The sequence below is a fragment of the Mya arenaria genome, chromosome 9 (genome assembly GCF_026914265.1).
Source record: "Mya arenaria isolate MELC-2E11 chromosome 9, ASM2691426v1".
NCBI classification, from domain to species: domain Eukaryota; kingdom Metazoa; phylum Mollusca; class Bivalvia; order Myida; family Myidae; genus Mya; species Mya arenaria.
In genome coordinates, this window is record NC_069130.1 from 48,507,131 (window position 1) to 48,521,969 (window position 14,839).

Consider the following 14,839-nt stretch of genomic DNA (forward strand, 5'->3'; position numbering starts at 1 on the left):
CCCAGTTTGCCTGAATGCCAACCCATTGTGTCCAGTTGGCCTGGATGCCAACCGAATGTGCCTAGTTGGCCTGAATGCCAACCCATTGTGTCCAGTTGGCCTGAATGCCAACCCAATGTGCCCAGTTTGCCTGAATGCCAACCCATTGTGTCCAGTTGGCCTGGATGCCAACCGAATGTGCCTAGTTGGCCTGAATGCCAACCCATTGTGTCCAGTTGGCCTGGATGCCAACCGAATGTGCCTAGTTGGCCTGAATGCCAACCCAATGTGCCTAGTTGGCCTGGATGCCAACCGAATGTGCCTAGTTGGCCTGAATGCCAACCCATTGTGTCTCGTTGGCCTGTTAATGCCAACCCATTGTGCCCAGTTGGCCTGAATGCCAACCCAATGTGCCCAGTTGGCCTGAATGCCAACCCAATGTGCCCAGTTTGCCTGAATGCCAACCCAATGTGCCCAGTTGGCCTGAATGCCAACCCAATGTGCCCAGTTGGCCTGAATGCCAACCCAATGTGCCCAGTTGGCCTGAATGCCAACCCAATGTGTCTAGTTGGCCTGAATGCCAACCCAATGTGCCCAGTTTGCCTGAATGCCAACCCAATGTGCCCAGTTGGCCTGAATGCCAACCCAATGTGTCAAGTTGGCCCGAATGCCAACCCAATGTGCCCAGTTGGCCTGAATGCCAACCCAATGTGTCAAGTTGGCCCGAATGCCAACCCAATGTGTCAAGTTGGCCTGAATCCCAACCCAATGTGTCCAGTTGGCCTGAATGCCAACCAAATGTGCCCAGTTGGCCTGAATGCCAACCCAATGTGTCAAGTTGGCCCGAATGCCAACCCAATGTGCCCAGTTGGCCTGAATGCCAACCCAATGTGCCCAGTTGGCCTGAATGCCAACCCATTGCGCCCAGTTGGCCTGAATGCCAACCTATTGTGCCCAGTTGGCCTGAATCCCAACCCATTGTGTCTAGTTGGCCTGAATGCCAACCCATTGTGCCCAGTTGGCCTGAATCCCAACCCATTGTGCCCTGTTGGCCTGAATGCAAACCCAATGTGCCCAGTTTGCCTGAATGCCAACCCAATGTTTCTAGTTGGCCTGAAAATCAACCCATTGTGCCCAGTTGACCTGAATGCCAACCCATTGTGCCCAGTCGATCTGAATGCCAACCCATTGGGCCCTGTTGGCCTGAATGCCAACCCATTGTGCCCTGTTGGCCTGAATGCTAACCCATTGTGTCCAGTTGGCCTGAATGCCAACCCAATGTTTCTAGTTGGCCTGAAAATCAACCCATTGTGCCCAGTTGACCTGAATGCCAACCCATTGTGCCCAGTCGATCTGAATGCCAACCCATTGGGCCCTGTTGGCCTGAATGCCAACCCATTGTGCCCAGTTGATCTGAATGCCAACCCATTGTGCCCAGTTGACCTGAATGCCAACCCATTGTGCCCAGTTGATCTGAATGCCAACCCATTGTGTCCAGTTTGGCCCTAATGCCAACCCAATGTGCTCAGTTGGCCTGAATCTCAACCCATTGTTTCTAGTTGGCCTGAAAATCAACCCATTGTGCCCAGTTGGCCTGAATCTCAACCCATTGTTTCTAGTTGGCCTGAAAATCAACCCATTGTGCCCAGTTGACCTGAATGCCAACCCATTGTGCCCAGTTGGCCTGAATCTCAACCCATTGTTTCTAGTTGGCCTGAAAATCAACCCATTGTGCCCAGTTGGCCTGAATCTCAACCCATTGTTTCTAGTTGGCCTGAAAATCAACCCATTGTGCCCAGTTGACCTGAATGCCAACCCATTGTGCCCAGTTGATCTGAATGCCAACCCATTGGGCCCTGTTGGCCTGAATGCCAACCCATTGTGTCCAGTTTGGCCCTAATGCCAACCCAATGTGCCCAGTTGGCCTGAATGCCAACCCATTGTGCCCAGTTGGCCTGAATGCCAACCCATTGTGCCCAGTTGACCTGAATGCCAACCCATTGGGCCCTGTTGGCCTGAATGCCAACCAATTCAGTGCCCAGTTGGCCTGAATGCCAACCCATTGTGCCCAATTGGCCTGAATGCCAACCCATTGCGCCCAGTTGGCCTGAATGCCAACCCATTGTGCCAAGTTGGCCTGAATGCCAACCGATTGTACCCCCCCCCCCCCCCCCCCCCCCATGAAATGAGTGCAGGATCCAAGTACATGAATTTTAAGATATATTGTTAATGAATCAGAGGCAGATCAAATATAAACCTGTTTTCTTTTTTTAGGCTCGTATGCCTGAATGCAAGCCCAATGTGCCCCCACATGAGATGCCGGAGAGGAGCAGCCTTCTGGAAGAGTTCCAGTGGCAGCCGAAAGGAGTTCTGGATGGAGACCTCATGATGTTTCTACGAGCTGCAAGGTAACATGTGCTTCTATGTTGTTGCATGGTAGATAATTGTGGTATGCCTCTCCTCCACAAAAGGAGAGGAGAACATGAAATGTGTGCATGGGATTTTAGCTTGCCTGGCTTTGAAAAAAACATGTAACACTAGGCATTGACAATACATACATGTATAGTAAGGCCCGTTCTGGCTCCAATTGATGTTTAGTTATGCAAAGGATGAGGCAGTGAGTGGTCTTGTCTAGATAAACAAGAGATGTTTGTCAAACATTATGCCCCCTGAGCGCCAAGTTGCCAGAAATATTTGGACAATTGAATGAAATATGCATGGACTGAAATGACAGCTGATTTGTCATTGGATGCATATGAGGCAGGTCATCTACTGGTCATACCTAATCTTCATGTCAAGTTTGATGACCATAGGTCCGGGAATTGTTGAGTTATCACTCGGACAAGCTTTGGTCTTCCAACAGACCGACCGACATGTGCAAAGCAATTATATAACCCCTCTGCTTCGAAGGGGGGCATAATTAAACTAGATGTTCACTGAAAACTGATACTTCAACTCATGCATTTAGTGACATATAAATTTCTACTGTCTACTATATAAGAAAACAAGTTATTGATCGGAAACCGTTTTTCATGTAAAGGTCACACTGACCTTGACCTTTGACCCACTGACCTCAAAATCAATAGGGTTCATCTGCTGGTCATGACCAATACACCTACCAAGTATGAGGTCCCTGGGTCAAAGCGTTCTCAAGTTATTGATCGGAAACCGTTTTTCATGTAAAGGTCACACTGACCTTGACCTTTGACCCACTGACCTCAAAATCAATAGGGTTCATCTGCTGGTCATGACCAATAAGCCTACCTAGTATGAGGTCCCTGGGTCAAAGCGTTCTCAAGTTATTGATCGGAAACCGTTTTTCATGTTAAGGTCACACTGACCTTGACCTTTGACCTCAAAATCAATAGGGTTCATCTGCTGGTCATGACCAATACACCTACCAAGTATGAGGTTCCTGGGTCAAAGCGTTCTCAAGTTATTGATCGGAAACCGTTTTTCATGTAAAGGTCACACTGACCTTGACCTTTGACCCACTGACCTCAAAATCAATAGGGTTCATCTGCTGGTCATGACCAATAAGCCTACCTAGTATGAGGTCCCTGGGTCAAAGCGTTCTCAAGTTATTGATCGGAAACCGTTTTTCATGTTAAGGTCACACTGACCTTGACCTTTGACCCACTGACCTCAAAATCAATAGGGTTCATCTGCTGGTCATGACCAATACACCTACCAAGTATGAGGTTCCTGGGTCAAAGCGTTCTCAAGTTATTGATCGGAAACCGTTTTTCATGTAAAGGTCACACTGACCTTGACCTTTGACCCACTGACCTCAAAATCAATAGGGTTCATCTGCTGGTGATGACCAATACACATACCAAGTATGAGGTCCCTCGGTCAAAGCGTTCTCAAGTTATTGATCGGAAACCATTTGGTATTCCTACCGACCGACCGACCGACAGACAGACAGACCGACCGACCGACCGACATGTGCAAAACAATATACCCCACTTTTTTCAAAAGGGGGCATAAATATTGTGTGGATGTTTTTGTTGAGCACGGCCAAGTGTCTATGGAAGGCAACCAAAAGGGTTACTTATATAAGTTAGAGGATAATGGTCTTCCTCCATGAAAAAACTTACCAGTGTGCAAATTGTATGCTCTTGCAGAATAAATGTTACTATATTCATATGGAAAAGTTCACACCAAAACTATAAAATTGAAACTATAAAATTGACCAGTCGCCAAGGCAATCAATGTAACTTGTCAAGATTGTTTGGCGGAAGAACTCCCATTAATCCACTGTAGAATGCAACCTTGTAATGTTTAAGACACGTATGTATTACTCTTGTCTGTCTTCGTTGGCATCACACATTCGTTTATGATTGATTACTTTTGATAGACTTGTTGTAGAGTTTTCAAAGCAATGGATGCTAACAGGCAACATTTGATATGCAGGATCATAGATTATTCAAGCTTAAAAAAAATATGTTTGTTTCAATCTAACCGACAGGCGTTATTTCTAAAATTTACACAATAGTGATATACCCTAATATATGTCCGTTTGGTACAGAACCCCCCCCCCCCCCCGCCCCAAAGAAAAATTAAAAAAATTATTAATAAAAATAAAATCATTTTACCTTAGGTTTTTGGATCTTTTTGATTTTGGCCTTACAGAGTATAATCCTACTTTTCATTGACAAACATGATGATGTTTGGTCTTGCCTGAAGGTGACTGTTGCATGTTATAGTAGTGTAAGTGTCAGAACATTTACTAATGTGTCTGTTGGATGCTTTAGGACAATAAAGACCTGTTACTGTCTAGTGCATGCAGAAAATAGGCAACAGCTAGATTTGCCAGCATTCTGAAATATTAATGAGACCGGGAATAAAGTCATGGAATTATTATACCTAAGCTAGCAATAGGGTCTTCTGACATTTGTATTGTTAATTGGTCAGGGAGAAGGGGTATTTTGAGGGTGGGTCGGGGGGTAGGGGTATGTTGATTGGGGATGGGGCACTTCATCAGCTTGAGAGAGTAAGCTGTAGGGACTATGTAGATACATGTATGCCAGTGTTAAATCTCAATTTGAAATTGGGCCTCACTCACAACCCTAAAAAACTTAATTGTTTTCACAAAAATGATATCAAAAGCCACAATTCTGAATATTATTATACTACAGTGAAACCTTGTTGGCTCGAACTCCCAGGGCGAAAATACCTCCAACCATGAAAATTCAGAGCTTAGTTTGAATGCTTATCTTCAGTTTAAAGAAATCGGTCCTTTACATTTAGTTTGAGTCAACGAGGATTTAACTGCAGATTTAAAAAAAATCCTCCCTCATTTTGTTGCAATTTCCTTTCTATAGGTGTATGTTAACATGGAAGTCACAGTGAACAATGGAAAATTGTTAAGTTCAATATCTAGCAATGTTTCAGTATTCATTCTGGCTTTTTCACAAGTTGCTGTTACTTTTTTCACAAATCAAAGGCCCCTGACCACATTCGCAATCAGGTGAAAATAACCACTGTATGTGTAATTATATCATGAATGAATATGTGTTCTTGGTGAGCCAAGGAATTATGTGTCTTTGAAAGTTGATTTTAGACTGTGTTTGTTTCTCGTATTTTCAGGAGTGTAGCGGCATTCGCGGGAATGTGCGATGGTGGAAACACCGATGGTTGTCAGGCTGCCGCGATGGACGATACCACGCTTAACGCCATGCACATGGTATGAATGCTTCAACTTGTGAATTTCTTATTGCATGTCACATATCGCAATTTCATGGTGTGTCCATTCATAGGGATCACTTTCTCCGAACTAGATGACACCTGTTTGGGAAATATATTAATTAACTTAACATTTCTTTTCCATTTCTGAACTCAGACCTCAAATATATTTTTCTTCCATGCAATTTTTTTTCTGTCAATATGGCTTTAAACTTCCTTTCATTGAGAGAAATGAGCGTCAGCATGTTTTTTAAAAATCCAAGGACCACAACTCTGTGTTTTCTATTCCACTAGTAATTAAACATAATAAGAAGTTCTAGCTTTGACTATCAAAGGGCTGTAACCTATTTTTATTCCTTTCAAATAGTGATAAAATATTTTACTCATTTGTTGGAATCATAATCTATCAGCCATAACACTGTTTTTCCCAATTAAATTAAAGTAATCATTGTAATATGAAATGAAAATTAATTTCCAATCAATATCAGGTAAACACTGATTAAAGAGCCTTCAACAAAGAAATAACGCGGTGCTTCACAATAAAAAGAGATACTTTATTTTATGCCATGGATGAAAATCTGGTTCAGTAGATATTTTTTGTCAGCAAGGGAATAATATAGAAAACAAATTCATTAAGATAAAGTGGATACCAGAATTAGTAATTTCTTCATTTATTTGAAGTAGTCGATCAATATTGATCTGGGATCATTATTTTCATAAATTGATAATGTGAATAGTATTTGCAGGCTTGTTTGATGTATTAATTGTTAAAAAATAAAGCTGGGTAGAAAGTGCTTGGGTAAGTAGGTGGAATGCTTCTGTGGCGTATTTAAAAAGCTATAGTGAAAAAGATCACTTTTTGCAAAAATATTTTTTATAACTTTTGACATTATTTTTTCCACTACTTTTCATCAAATTTATTGAAATAAATTCAAATTTGGACCGTATTTACATAAGTTCAGGTAATGATTGTCTAAACATTGGTAGTTTATTTTAAATTCAGCTTAGAAAAAAAGTAAAATTTTTACTAAGTTGAAAATTCTACCCAAGTAGCTTTATGAATATTATTTGTAGTACTCCTAGTCATTGTGCAAAAAGCTTGGCCATTACTTTAAAGCTCTATAAGATATAAATACAAAACTCTTCGTGCTTGTTTGCTGTGCATGTCCCATCACTCTGAATAAAATTAGTATCGATTTATGCCCCTTGATTGACTGTAATCCAATTAATTTATGCCAATTTTTTTTTTAAAATATGACACTCAGATTGACACTCAGATAATTCCATTTTACGACTACAATCTTTATTGAAACTTGTCCCTGATTTATACATAATATCGTGAATCCAAGCTCTGAATTTTTTTCTAATGCTTTTTTTTTTAATGCAAAAAAGGTCATTTTGGGTCACATTTTTAGATAATATTTTCAATAGTGATTTGAAGTTTTATCATTGATACAAGCATTATATTATATCCACATTTCACACTAAAATATGTTTTTACGACCCTATAAAAGTCTCTTTAAACTGAAATTACGAAGTTATGAACTAATATCTTGAATGATCAAGTTTCATTTGATTTATGTATTTATGATGAAACTTGCCCAGTCATGACTGAAGATTAACTAAGATACATGTGTAAATCATTATCATTGCTGAAGAAGTTGTTTAATGTTCAATTAATTTTTATGGCCGACTGCACATCCACGTTAGATTGAGATTAATCAGAAAATGGTGTCATTCTTATTGACTTGAATGATGATAATCTTAATATATTGTTCGTATTTGAATGGAAAACAAAATTTGACACTGGTCATTACCCATTGAAAGTCAGTTTAAATTTTCATAATTTTTCAAGCCATTTTCTTCAATTTTCGATTACGAAATTTGAAATTAAAATATCTTTAAAATGTATAAAAAATGTCTTCTAAAAGCAATGAATGAACGTGGACGCTAATTCTAAGTTGAATTTTTTGTTATTTCGGAATTTTTTTTTCAAAGATTGGGTGTAGTTTTTAACTGAATATAAAGTGATTTATATACCATTATATTTATGGTTAAACCATATATTTCTATTAAATGAGAATAAAACTCTTTCAAACTAAAAAACATTCAATCCTTAACGAGAGCAGTTTTCTTGATCAAAGCAAAAAAAGCAATTGATTTCAGTATGAACAAACTTGCACCTTTGCCGAAAGTGCACAAAAGTATAAAACTGCATATTTAAATGTTTTCTCGAAATTTATAAGAGTTTCAGCAATAATATATTTAAGTATTAGATGTTTTCTAAATTTATATTTTTGTGCCGTATTTCAGTTGCATCGTTACGACTATGACACCGGGAAGGCCCTGCAGGGGTTGGTTAAAGCCCCAGCCCTGAGAACCATTGACAAGAAATGGAACGAAGAAGACACGGTAAGCTACATGTTCTTAGAATTTCCTATTAAAACAAAAAGTTTTGCTAACCAAGTTGAACCCATAATTTAACGTCTTTCGGTAAGACTGCTGGGGATTGAACTTGCAACCTTTTGCACCCTAAGCAAATACTTTACCTCTGGCCTACGAAATGGTCGGGGGGGATACTGGCAGTGGATTGTGAACCTTCTGATGTAATGTATAAATTCAGCATTAATCCTGAAATTAGAACTGAGAGCAATTTCTAGTCTATCGTATTTTTGTCGTTACATTTTTTTGGTGTTAAAATCAGGAAGAGGTACCATTAATTGGATATATAAAGGGTCCGTATATAAACAATTGCACCATTCTTCTTCAAGAATCCGAATCTTTAAAGGTATTGATCCCTTATGTTAAAGGTTTGAGGCCAGTATTATGGATTAGCTATTTGTCACCCATCTGTCAGTGATTGAAATATAAGAGGCCCTTATAGAGGAATTATCCAGATATGATAAATAGTCACAGGCTATTGACACTATTTGCACTTTGTCTAGTAGTTTTTAAATGTATGTATTGTCTTATGTTTGCATGGGCTTGTGGCCTTTTAGCAAATAAACTCTTAATTATGACATTGACTTATAAACAATTATATTTACAAATATATTTAATCAGCGCCTCTCAGTGTTACAATAATGTTTCATTAGATATATAAGTAAAGTCCAATCTTGGGGACTTATGCCTTTATGGTCAGAAAAATGTTCTGTTTATTGATGGTCCAAGGTCAGTTAGTATAGCATACTACAAGGCCAGTAAATCACAACTATTCTGCAGTTTTCTACTCCAAAGTGCTGTACACAGTTGCCCCCCCTTGTTAATGAGAAAACCAGAAGTTATTTGAGGCCCTCAGTATTGATTTTACAGGCAGGCAGTATTGATAGTGAGCTATAATAGAGTTACAAACCATTTCATTCACACAATATATACAGAATGAGGAGCGCTTTATCCGATATCACGATATCACGCTTTGTGGCTAAAGCAAAGTGTTGTATAGAAGGGTGGTTTTTCTGTCGACATGCAAGCATGTATTGTTGGTTTTGCGGATGGGAAATTGGGGATCGGGGAGAAAACTGAAATGAAACAGCGGGGAAAATCAATCTGAGCGGTGTCAGTGGAAGGATTGATGTTCAGTCATCAGCGCTGGGCATGAGTGCCATATGATTTGATAGGCTTTCAATACTTAATTCCTGCGTTTGGCTGTAAAATGGTTGATGCATTGAGTGATAGATTTCTAATGGTCTTAAGATTTGGGTAATTGTTTTAGGGGGCCTTTTCTGCATAATATTAGATCTTTGTCTAGAGATTGTTCTCAGTTATAAGAAAGCAAACTAAGCAACTATTCAAATTGAAAGCTCTTATTAAAATGCTTTGCCTTCCATCCACTTGTGCCTGCATGTCCCCATGAGGGCACAGGACTCCCTTGATTAAAGACAGAAAACAGGATATTTTCAGCAGCCAATGTAGGCTTAACAAAGTTCAGCAGGATGGCTCGAGAGAGGGTAGCCTTTCCTTCTTTACAATATGTCAGCGCTGAAGGGCCACCCAGATGTCATTAATTGTAAGTTTCACATGTTACTGGGTGAATAATGCAGCCCTACATGTGTGAGCAGACCGTAATAAACTCCCATCCAGGAAGAATACATACAACTTGTTTCATGTTAAAATTCTAGATGCAAATCTCATCCTCTCTGTAGAGTCGTCCTTTGCTCAATTCTCGGTGAAGCAAAAAAAGGTTCTAGTTCCTGTCAAAGAAAGTGTAAACCTAGCATGAATCTTCTCTTTGCTGTCAGGGAGGGATTCATTTAATGTCTTGTAGGTGATTTCTCCACATGGCTGTGGTAGGTCTAGGTTTCATAGCTTCAATTTGGTATAAAAAATAAAAGTCGATCCCTGGCACGATGCAGACTGCATCGCTCACACGATCGTTCTGTTTCAGAATATTCAGTTTGCAATAAAAGAATGAAATTCACACCGACAGAAATGTCAGTCTGCACAAAATTATTTCAGAACCATAGCCATTTTGGGCTTGTGGAATGTTCAAAAATATCAGATTTATATGCCACATACCCATTCTAGTCTAGTACAGTACAATGCTAAAATTATACAAGCACATCGGGCCTGCATGTTGCAGTAGAATTTCGGAACGCCCAGAAGGGATTAGGGCCCTTGTACTTGTTAATTTTGCAGGCTTGTGCATTTCATGCAGACAGCAATGGGTTTGTATTTTTGCTACCATAATCATGTGTTTCATGTTAACCCAGCCACAGTCATACCAACCATTTTACACCATCAACTTTTTTCCTGTCCGGTGTTTTTTTATTGCAAAACAGCGGTCTTTGGATCACAAATTAGGTTTATGAAGTTGGTTTAATGTCTCTTTCTACAACTGATAATTTGGTTGCCATGGAAACAGGGGGTATGAGGTTTAACTTTTGACAGATTATGGGGCTTTAATTGATATGTAACCATAAAAAGAGCTCTTATGCCATTTACTTGAATTGTTCTGGAGATGTTATAGTCCTATTTGCATCCAATGCAATTACTTGTTTAGCGGGAATTACCCTCTGGGAAGTTATATACTTGCAATGAAAATGAGATAAAATCGCCCGTGTATTGCCTGTGTATATTCTTGACTCTTGCACTGAGCATATGCCGCGTGTTTATATAACATGAGCTCTGGAAATTAACTTCCATAAATTACTGTCAACCTTAAAGGTCTTTTATAGCCAAGTGTTCAATCATAAGAGTGTTTAATCATTACAGGATTGTTTACTTTTCGTCTGAACTGTGAAACTCTAGAATTTCCAAACTATATTATTTTTATGTAGGATTAGTCTCTTATAGCATGTTAGATGTAAGTAAAAGATTATATAAGTTTTAGAACTTTGGATTTACTGGCCCTGAGGTTTAACATTGTTAAAAAAAGGGGCAGGTTACTTCCCTGTTTACCCCAAATCCTACCCCTTCCACACCCACGCCAGACACCACACACAGACTGTATTCACATTGAGTTCCTAGTAAATTTGTCACAAATCAGAAATCAGCGGTATTCTTTATGAATGAATAATGATGTTAGTGGTACTCTTTAACATGTCTTCACAGCTTTTCAAATTGATGAGCGCAAATTTCACAACACAATAATTTCATGGCACCAAAAAAACTCCCAGAATTCCAGTATTGGGAGAAGTTATGGCTGTCATTTCTGGCATTTTTGCCTAAAATGATTGCTAGATAATTTTGCATGTTAATAGAACATTGTCAATTACGATCCCTCGGAGGAGATCATTATTTTCGTTCCTTCTGAAGCTTGGGCCTGTGAAACGGTCATTAGAGAATCGTAATAACCCGTTTCTCTTATGAATATTACATGCCGTTGGTACGCTGTCATGTTCTCTTTTTACAGAAACGATTCGTGAAAGGTCTCCGTGTCTACGGGAAGAATTTCTTCAAGATCAGAAAAGAATTATTGCCTACTAAAGAAACGGTAAGGATATATATTCTATCCTGATTTTTCTTCTGTTAGCATAAATGTTTAAAAAGTCCATGCAAGGAAATATCTTATTATTCGGACTGAGTCTTTTGGGGAGCAAAAAATAATTATACAAAAATACACAGAAATGTTCAAAATCTTCATTCAACTGTTTATGATCAAATTTCCTCCATAAGTAATATTTAGACAATATTGATTGGAAAATCAAGTTATTAAAATTAAAAATAAAGCAGCATTATGCCTATCATTGTCGGCAACCATAGTACTTAATTCTGTTATACTTCATTAATAAAGTGGTACAATTGACTGACAATATCTCGTTTTTATGAATATGCATGAGACAGGGGAGACCCGGTTCAATCCCTGCTGTTGCCAGAATTTTTTTGTGACGGGAAAGCCTCTGGAACCTTGCAGAACCAATGAAACTGCCTCATTTTTTATTCATGATTTTGAGATTTTCGTAGCCAATTCGTAGTAGTGTATCAGGGGTACCCAACTATGTATGCCTATTAGAGTAAATATTTAACACGATATGTGTTAGCTTATCCCATAGTATAAGTCTGAATTTTAACTGTTTAATACATGAAATAAAGGTCTCTAAGAAAATGTCATGTTTGTTTTTATATGTTTTAATTTATGTCATTAAAAGATATATCAATGGCCTCACTTCCAAATGTCGAAGCTACAAAATTCCATGTCTTAAAAAGCAACGCTTTGAGTACTTACTCTTGGTAATTTGATCACACATTTTATTTCAAAATGCCAAAGTAACAATTTTTGTAGTTACAGTTTCTGTAGGTTTCGGCATTTTTGCTTCTCTGTGAGATGTCCAATCATTGCTTGACATTTTGATCACATGATAGGACACCATTTTCTCATTGGACTGTTTATTCAGCATTTTGCAGCTAGATGTGGCTCGCCATTATGATTTTAGTGATGTAAAAATCCTCAAACATAAAAATGAAGCTTTGGCATTTTGAAGTGAGGCCATCGATATGATATATTAAGTATTAAAAAAAATTGCCAATGTTCCTATTATGTTTATATTTATTATATGTTATAAGTTAAGTCATTAAAAGATATATGATATATTAATTATTTAAAAGAAACTGCCAATGACATCATAGACTCATTCAAAGCATGAAAAACATGTCGTTTTTATGATACAAGCCTACAGTTACAGAGCTGTTTAATTCCGTTTTAACTCATTTCATTGTATCCAACATATCGGGTTATGTCATGCAGTATAATAATTCAAATTATGTGCATGTGACAGGCCGATGTTTGCACTGTCGATGGCAATCAGTAGCGTTATATTGTAAAGTTTCGCGGAGCTTCTAAAGCAGTGAAATATTGCTTGTATGTTAACTGATTTTCATTTTTGTGCAAAATGCTATAAACATGTCATTGCGCTAATGAGTAAAATGTGTTATGCATCGATTAAATTGACATGGCATGTTTTCGCAAAAAGTCTGAAAAAATTGAAATTGTATAGCCTAAGCTGCAAGTTAGTCATTACTAATGATGTGTGTGTCTGTTGATGCAGAAATTGTCATCAACTTGCCTGATTTTCAAAATGGTGTGTCGGGGTTTTCATTGTCATTTGTGTCATTGTATAGCTATCAGCACAATGTTTGTATCTAATGAGGCAAAAATATCATAAACTTGTCTGTTTTTCAAAGTCAATAGTTGGCACATGATTATCGTCAGTTGTGTCATTTTATAGCTTACTGCAGCTTGGTCAATACTAAGAGTTGAAAATATTTAAAGGTGGTATTTCATGCAAAAATATTATAAACTTGCCTGTTTTTCAAGTCGAGAGTAAACGTTGTTGGTGTTATCATCATCGTTTCCCTCATCAGATGAAATTTTTAAATAGTGGCAATAACTGTTCAGAAACTATTTACATGAAACTTTGTACACAAATTAACATTGGCAATGTCCACTTTGTCTTGTAAGGCCCATTACTGATGAATCAATATTTGTTTGAGTTACGCTCTCTGGTCATCAGAAAAAAAGCAGACAAAGAGTTGGCATCTATAATTTCTGTGCTCTTGTAATGATTATGAAACATGATTAGACATGCTGGCCTGCTTTAATAGTGTTGATAGACCAGAAATTAAGAGTTTATTTAGACCTTTTAGTCTTTTAGAAGTCATTTATTTTCACATTTAGAAGTCATTTAGTTTGATATTACGGAATTTTCTTCATTAAAAACACAAAGAGAGTTGAGAAGAATAGTTTCAGTACAATAAAAATCTCCGATCCACCATAAAATATTGATAACTAGTATTGTTATGAATTTGTTGACTGTTTATATCATGATGTCCAATTGTCATTTAGAAATATTTTTATAGTTAAAGGGAGAGAACGAAAAAATCAACATCTATAGATGCTTATAAGTGATGAGGAATTGTCTCCCTTGTTTATTGATGTGGAAAAAAAAAATCATCATATATTCTTTGACATGGGTGCATGTAATTTGTAAAAGAGTGCATTGGCCTAGGCTTATGAGTAGCAAGCAGTCTTGCATTTTATATTATTTCCGCTTGTTTGATATCAAAGTAAAAAAAATAATATGATTTTGAATTTTGAATTATTAAATCAAAATTTTAATTACCGCTTCATCTTATTATTTTTACAAAAAAATTATGATCAATGGCAACTGATTAATGGCAATGTACAGCTTGATTTATTTCAGTGTTTTAACCTATGTAATTATTTGATGAGTGAAGCATCTCTTTGTGTGTCAAACGATACATCAATTCTATCACATCTACCCTAGAGAGATTTTTATTGTTTCAACATTCTGCCACACTATCATTTCAACAAATGTGCAGGATCTACTGTATATTCTAACTCTTTAATTGCATGGCCTTTAATTAAATATGCTTGCAATTTGTCGGAATATGAATCCCCCTGATTCAATTATTAAACATTCAGTGTGATGGGATAATAAAATTATTGCCATCTGTCAGTGTTTCCATGTTTCAATGCAGTGAATTATGGGTGCCGGAATAATGATCATCGCTAAGCGGCTCGGCTTTTATGTTTGGGTGTTGATTGGCCAACACGTTGAATCGGAAACAGTCAACTGTGCATTATTGTTTACCAATTTCCCCTGCAGTTAATTCAGTCCAGGGAATAGGATATTCACTAAAGATTTACATGTTTGTAAGTTTTGGCAATGGTTCATTCTTCATAACAGACTATTAATATGGTGAGAATTAGACA

At 37.9% G+C, this 14,839-nt stretch overlaps 1 protein-coding gene across 6 annotated transcripts in view; it reads left to right on the forward strand.

The window, feature by feature from the left end:
• Positions 1–14,839, forward strand: part of LOC128202998 (arginine-glutamic acid dipeptide repeats protein-like) — a 100,105-nt gene that overhangs the window by 52,944 nt on the left and 32,322 nt on the right. For all 6 annotated transcript variants that reach the window (XM_052904218.1, XM_052904221.1, XM_052904220.1 and 3 more), the window contains 4 exons: positions 2,254–2,387; positions 5,572–5,668; positions 7,981–8,079; positions 11,519–11,599. In XM_052904218.1, coding sequence (XP_052760178.1) covers positions 2,254–2,387; positions 5,572–5,668; positions 7,981–8,079; positions 11,519–11,599 — 411 coding nt within the window. The remainder of the gene's footprint in view (positions 1–2,253; positions 2,388–5,571; positions 5,669–7,980; positions 8,080–11,518; positions 11,600–14,839) is intronic.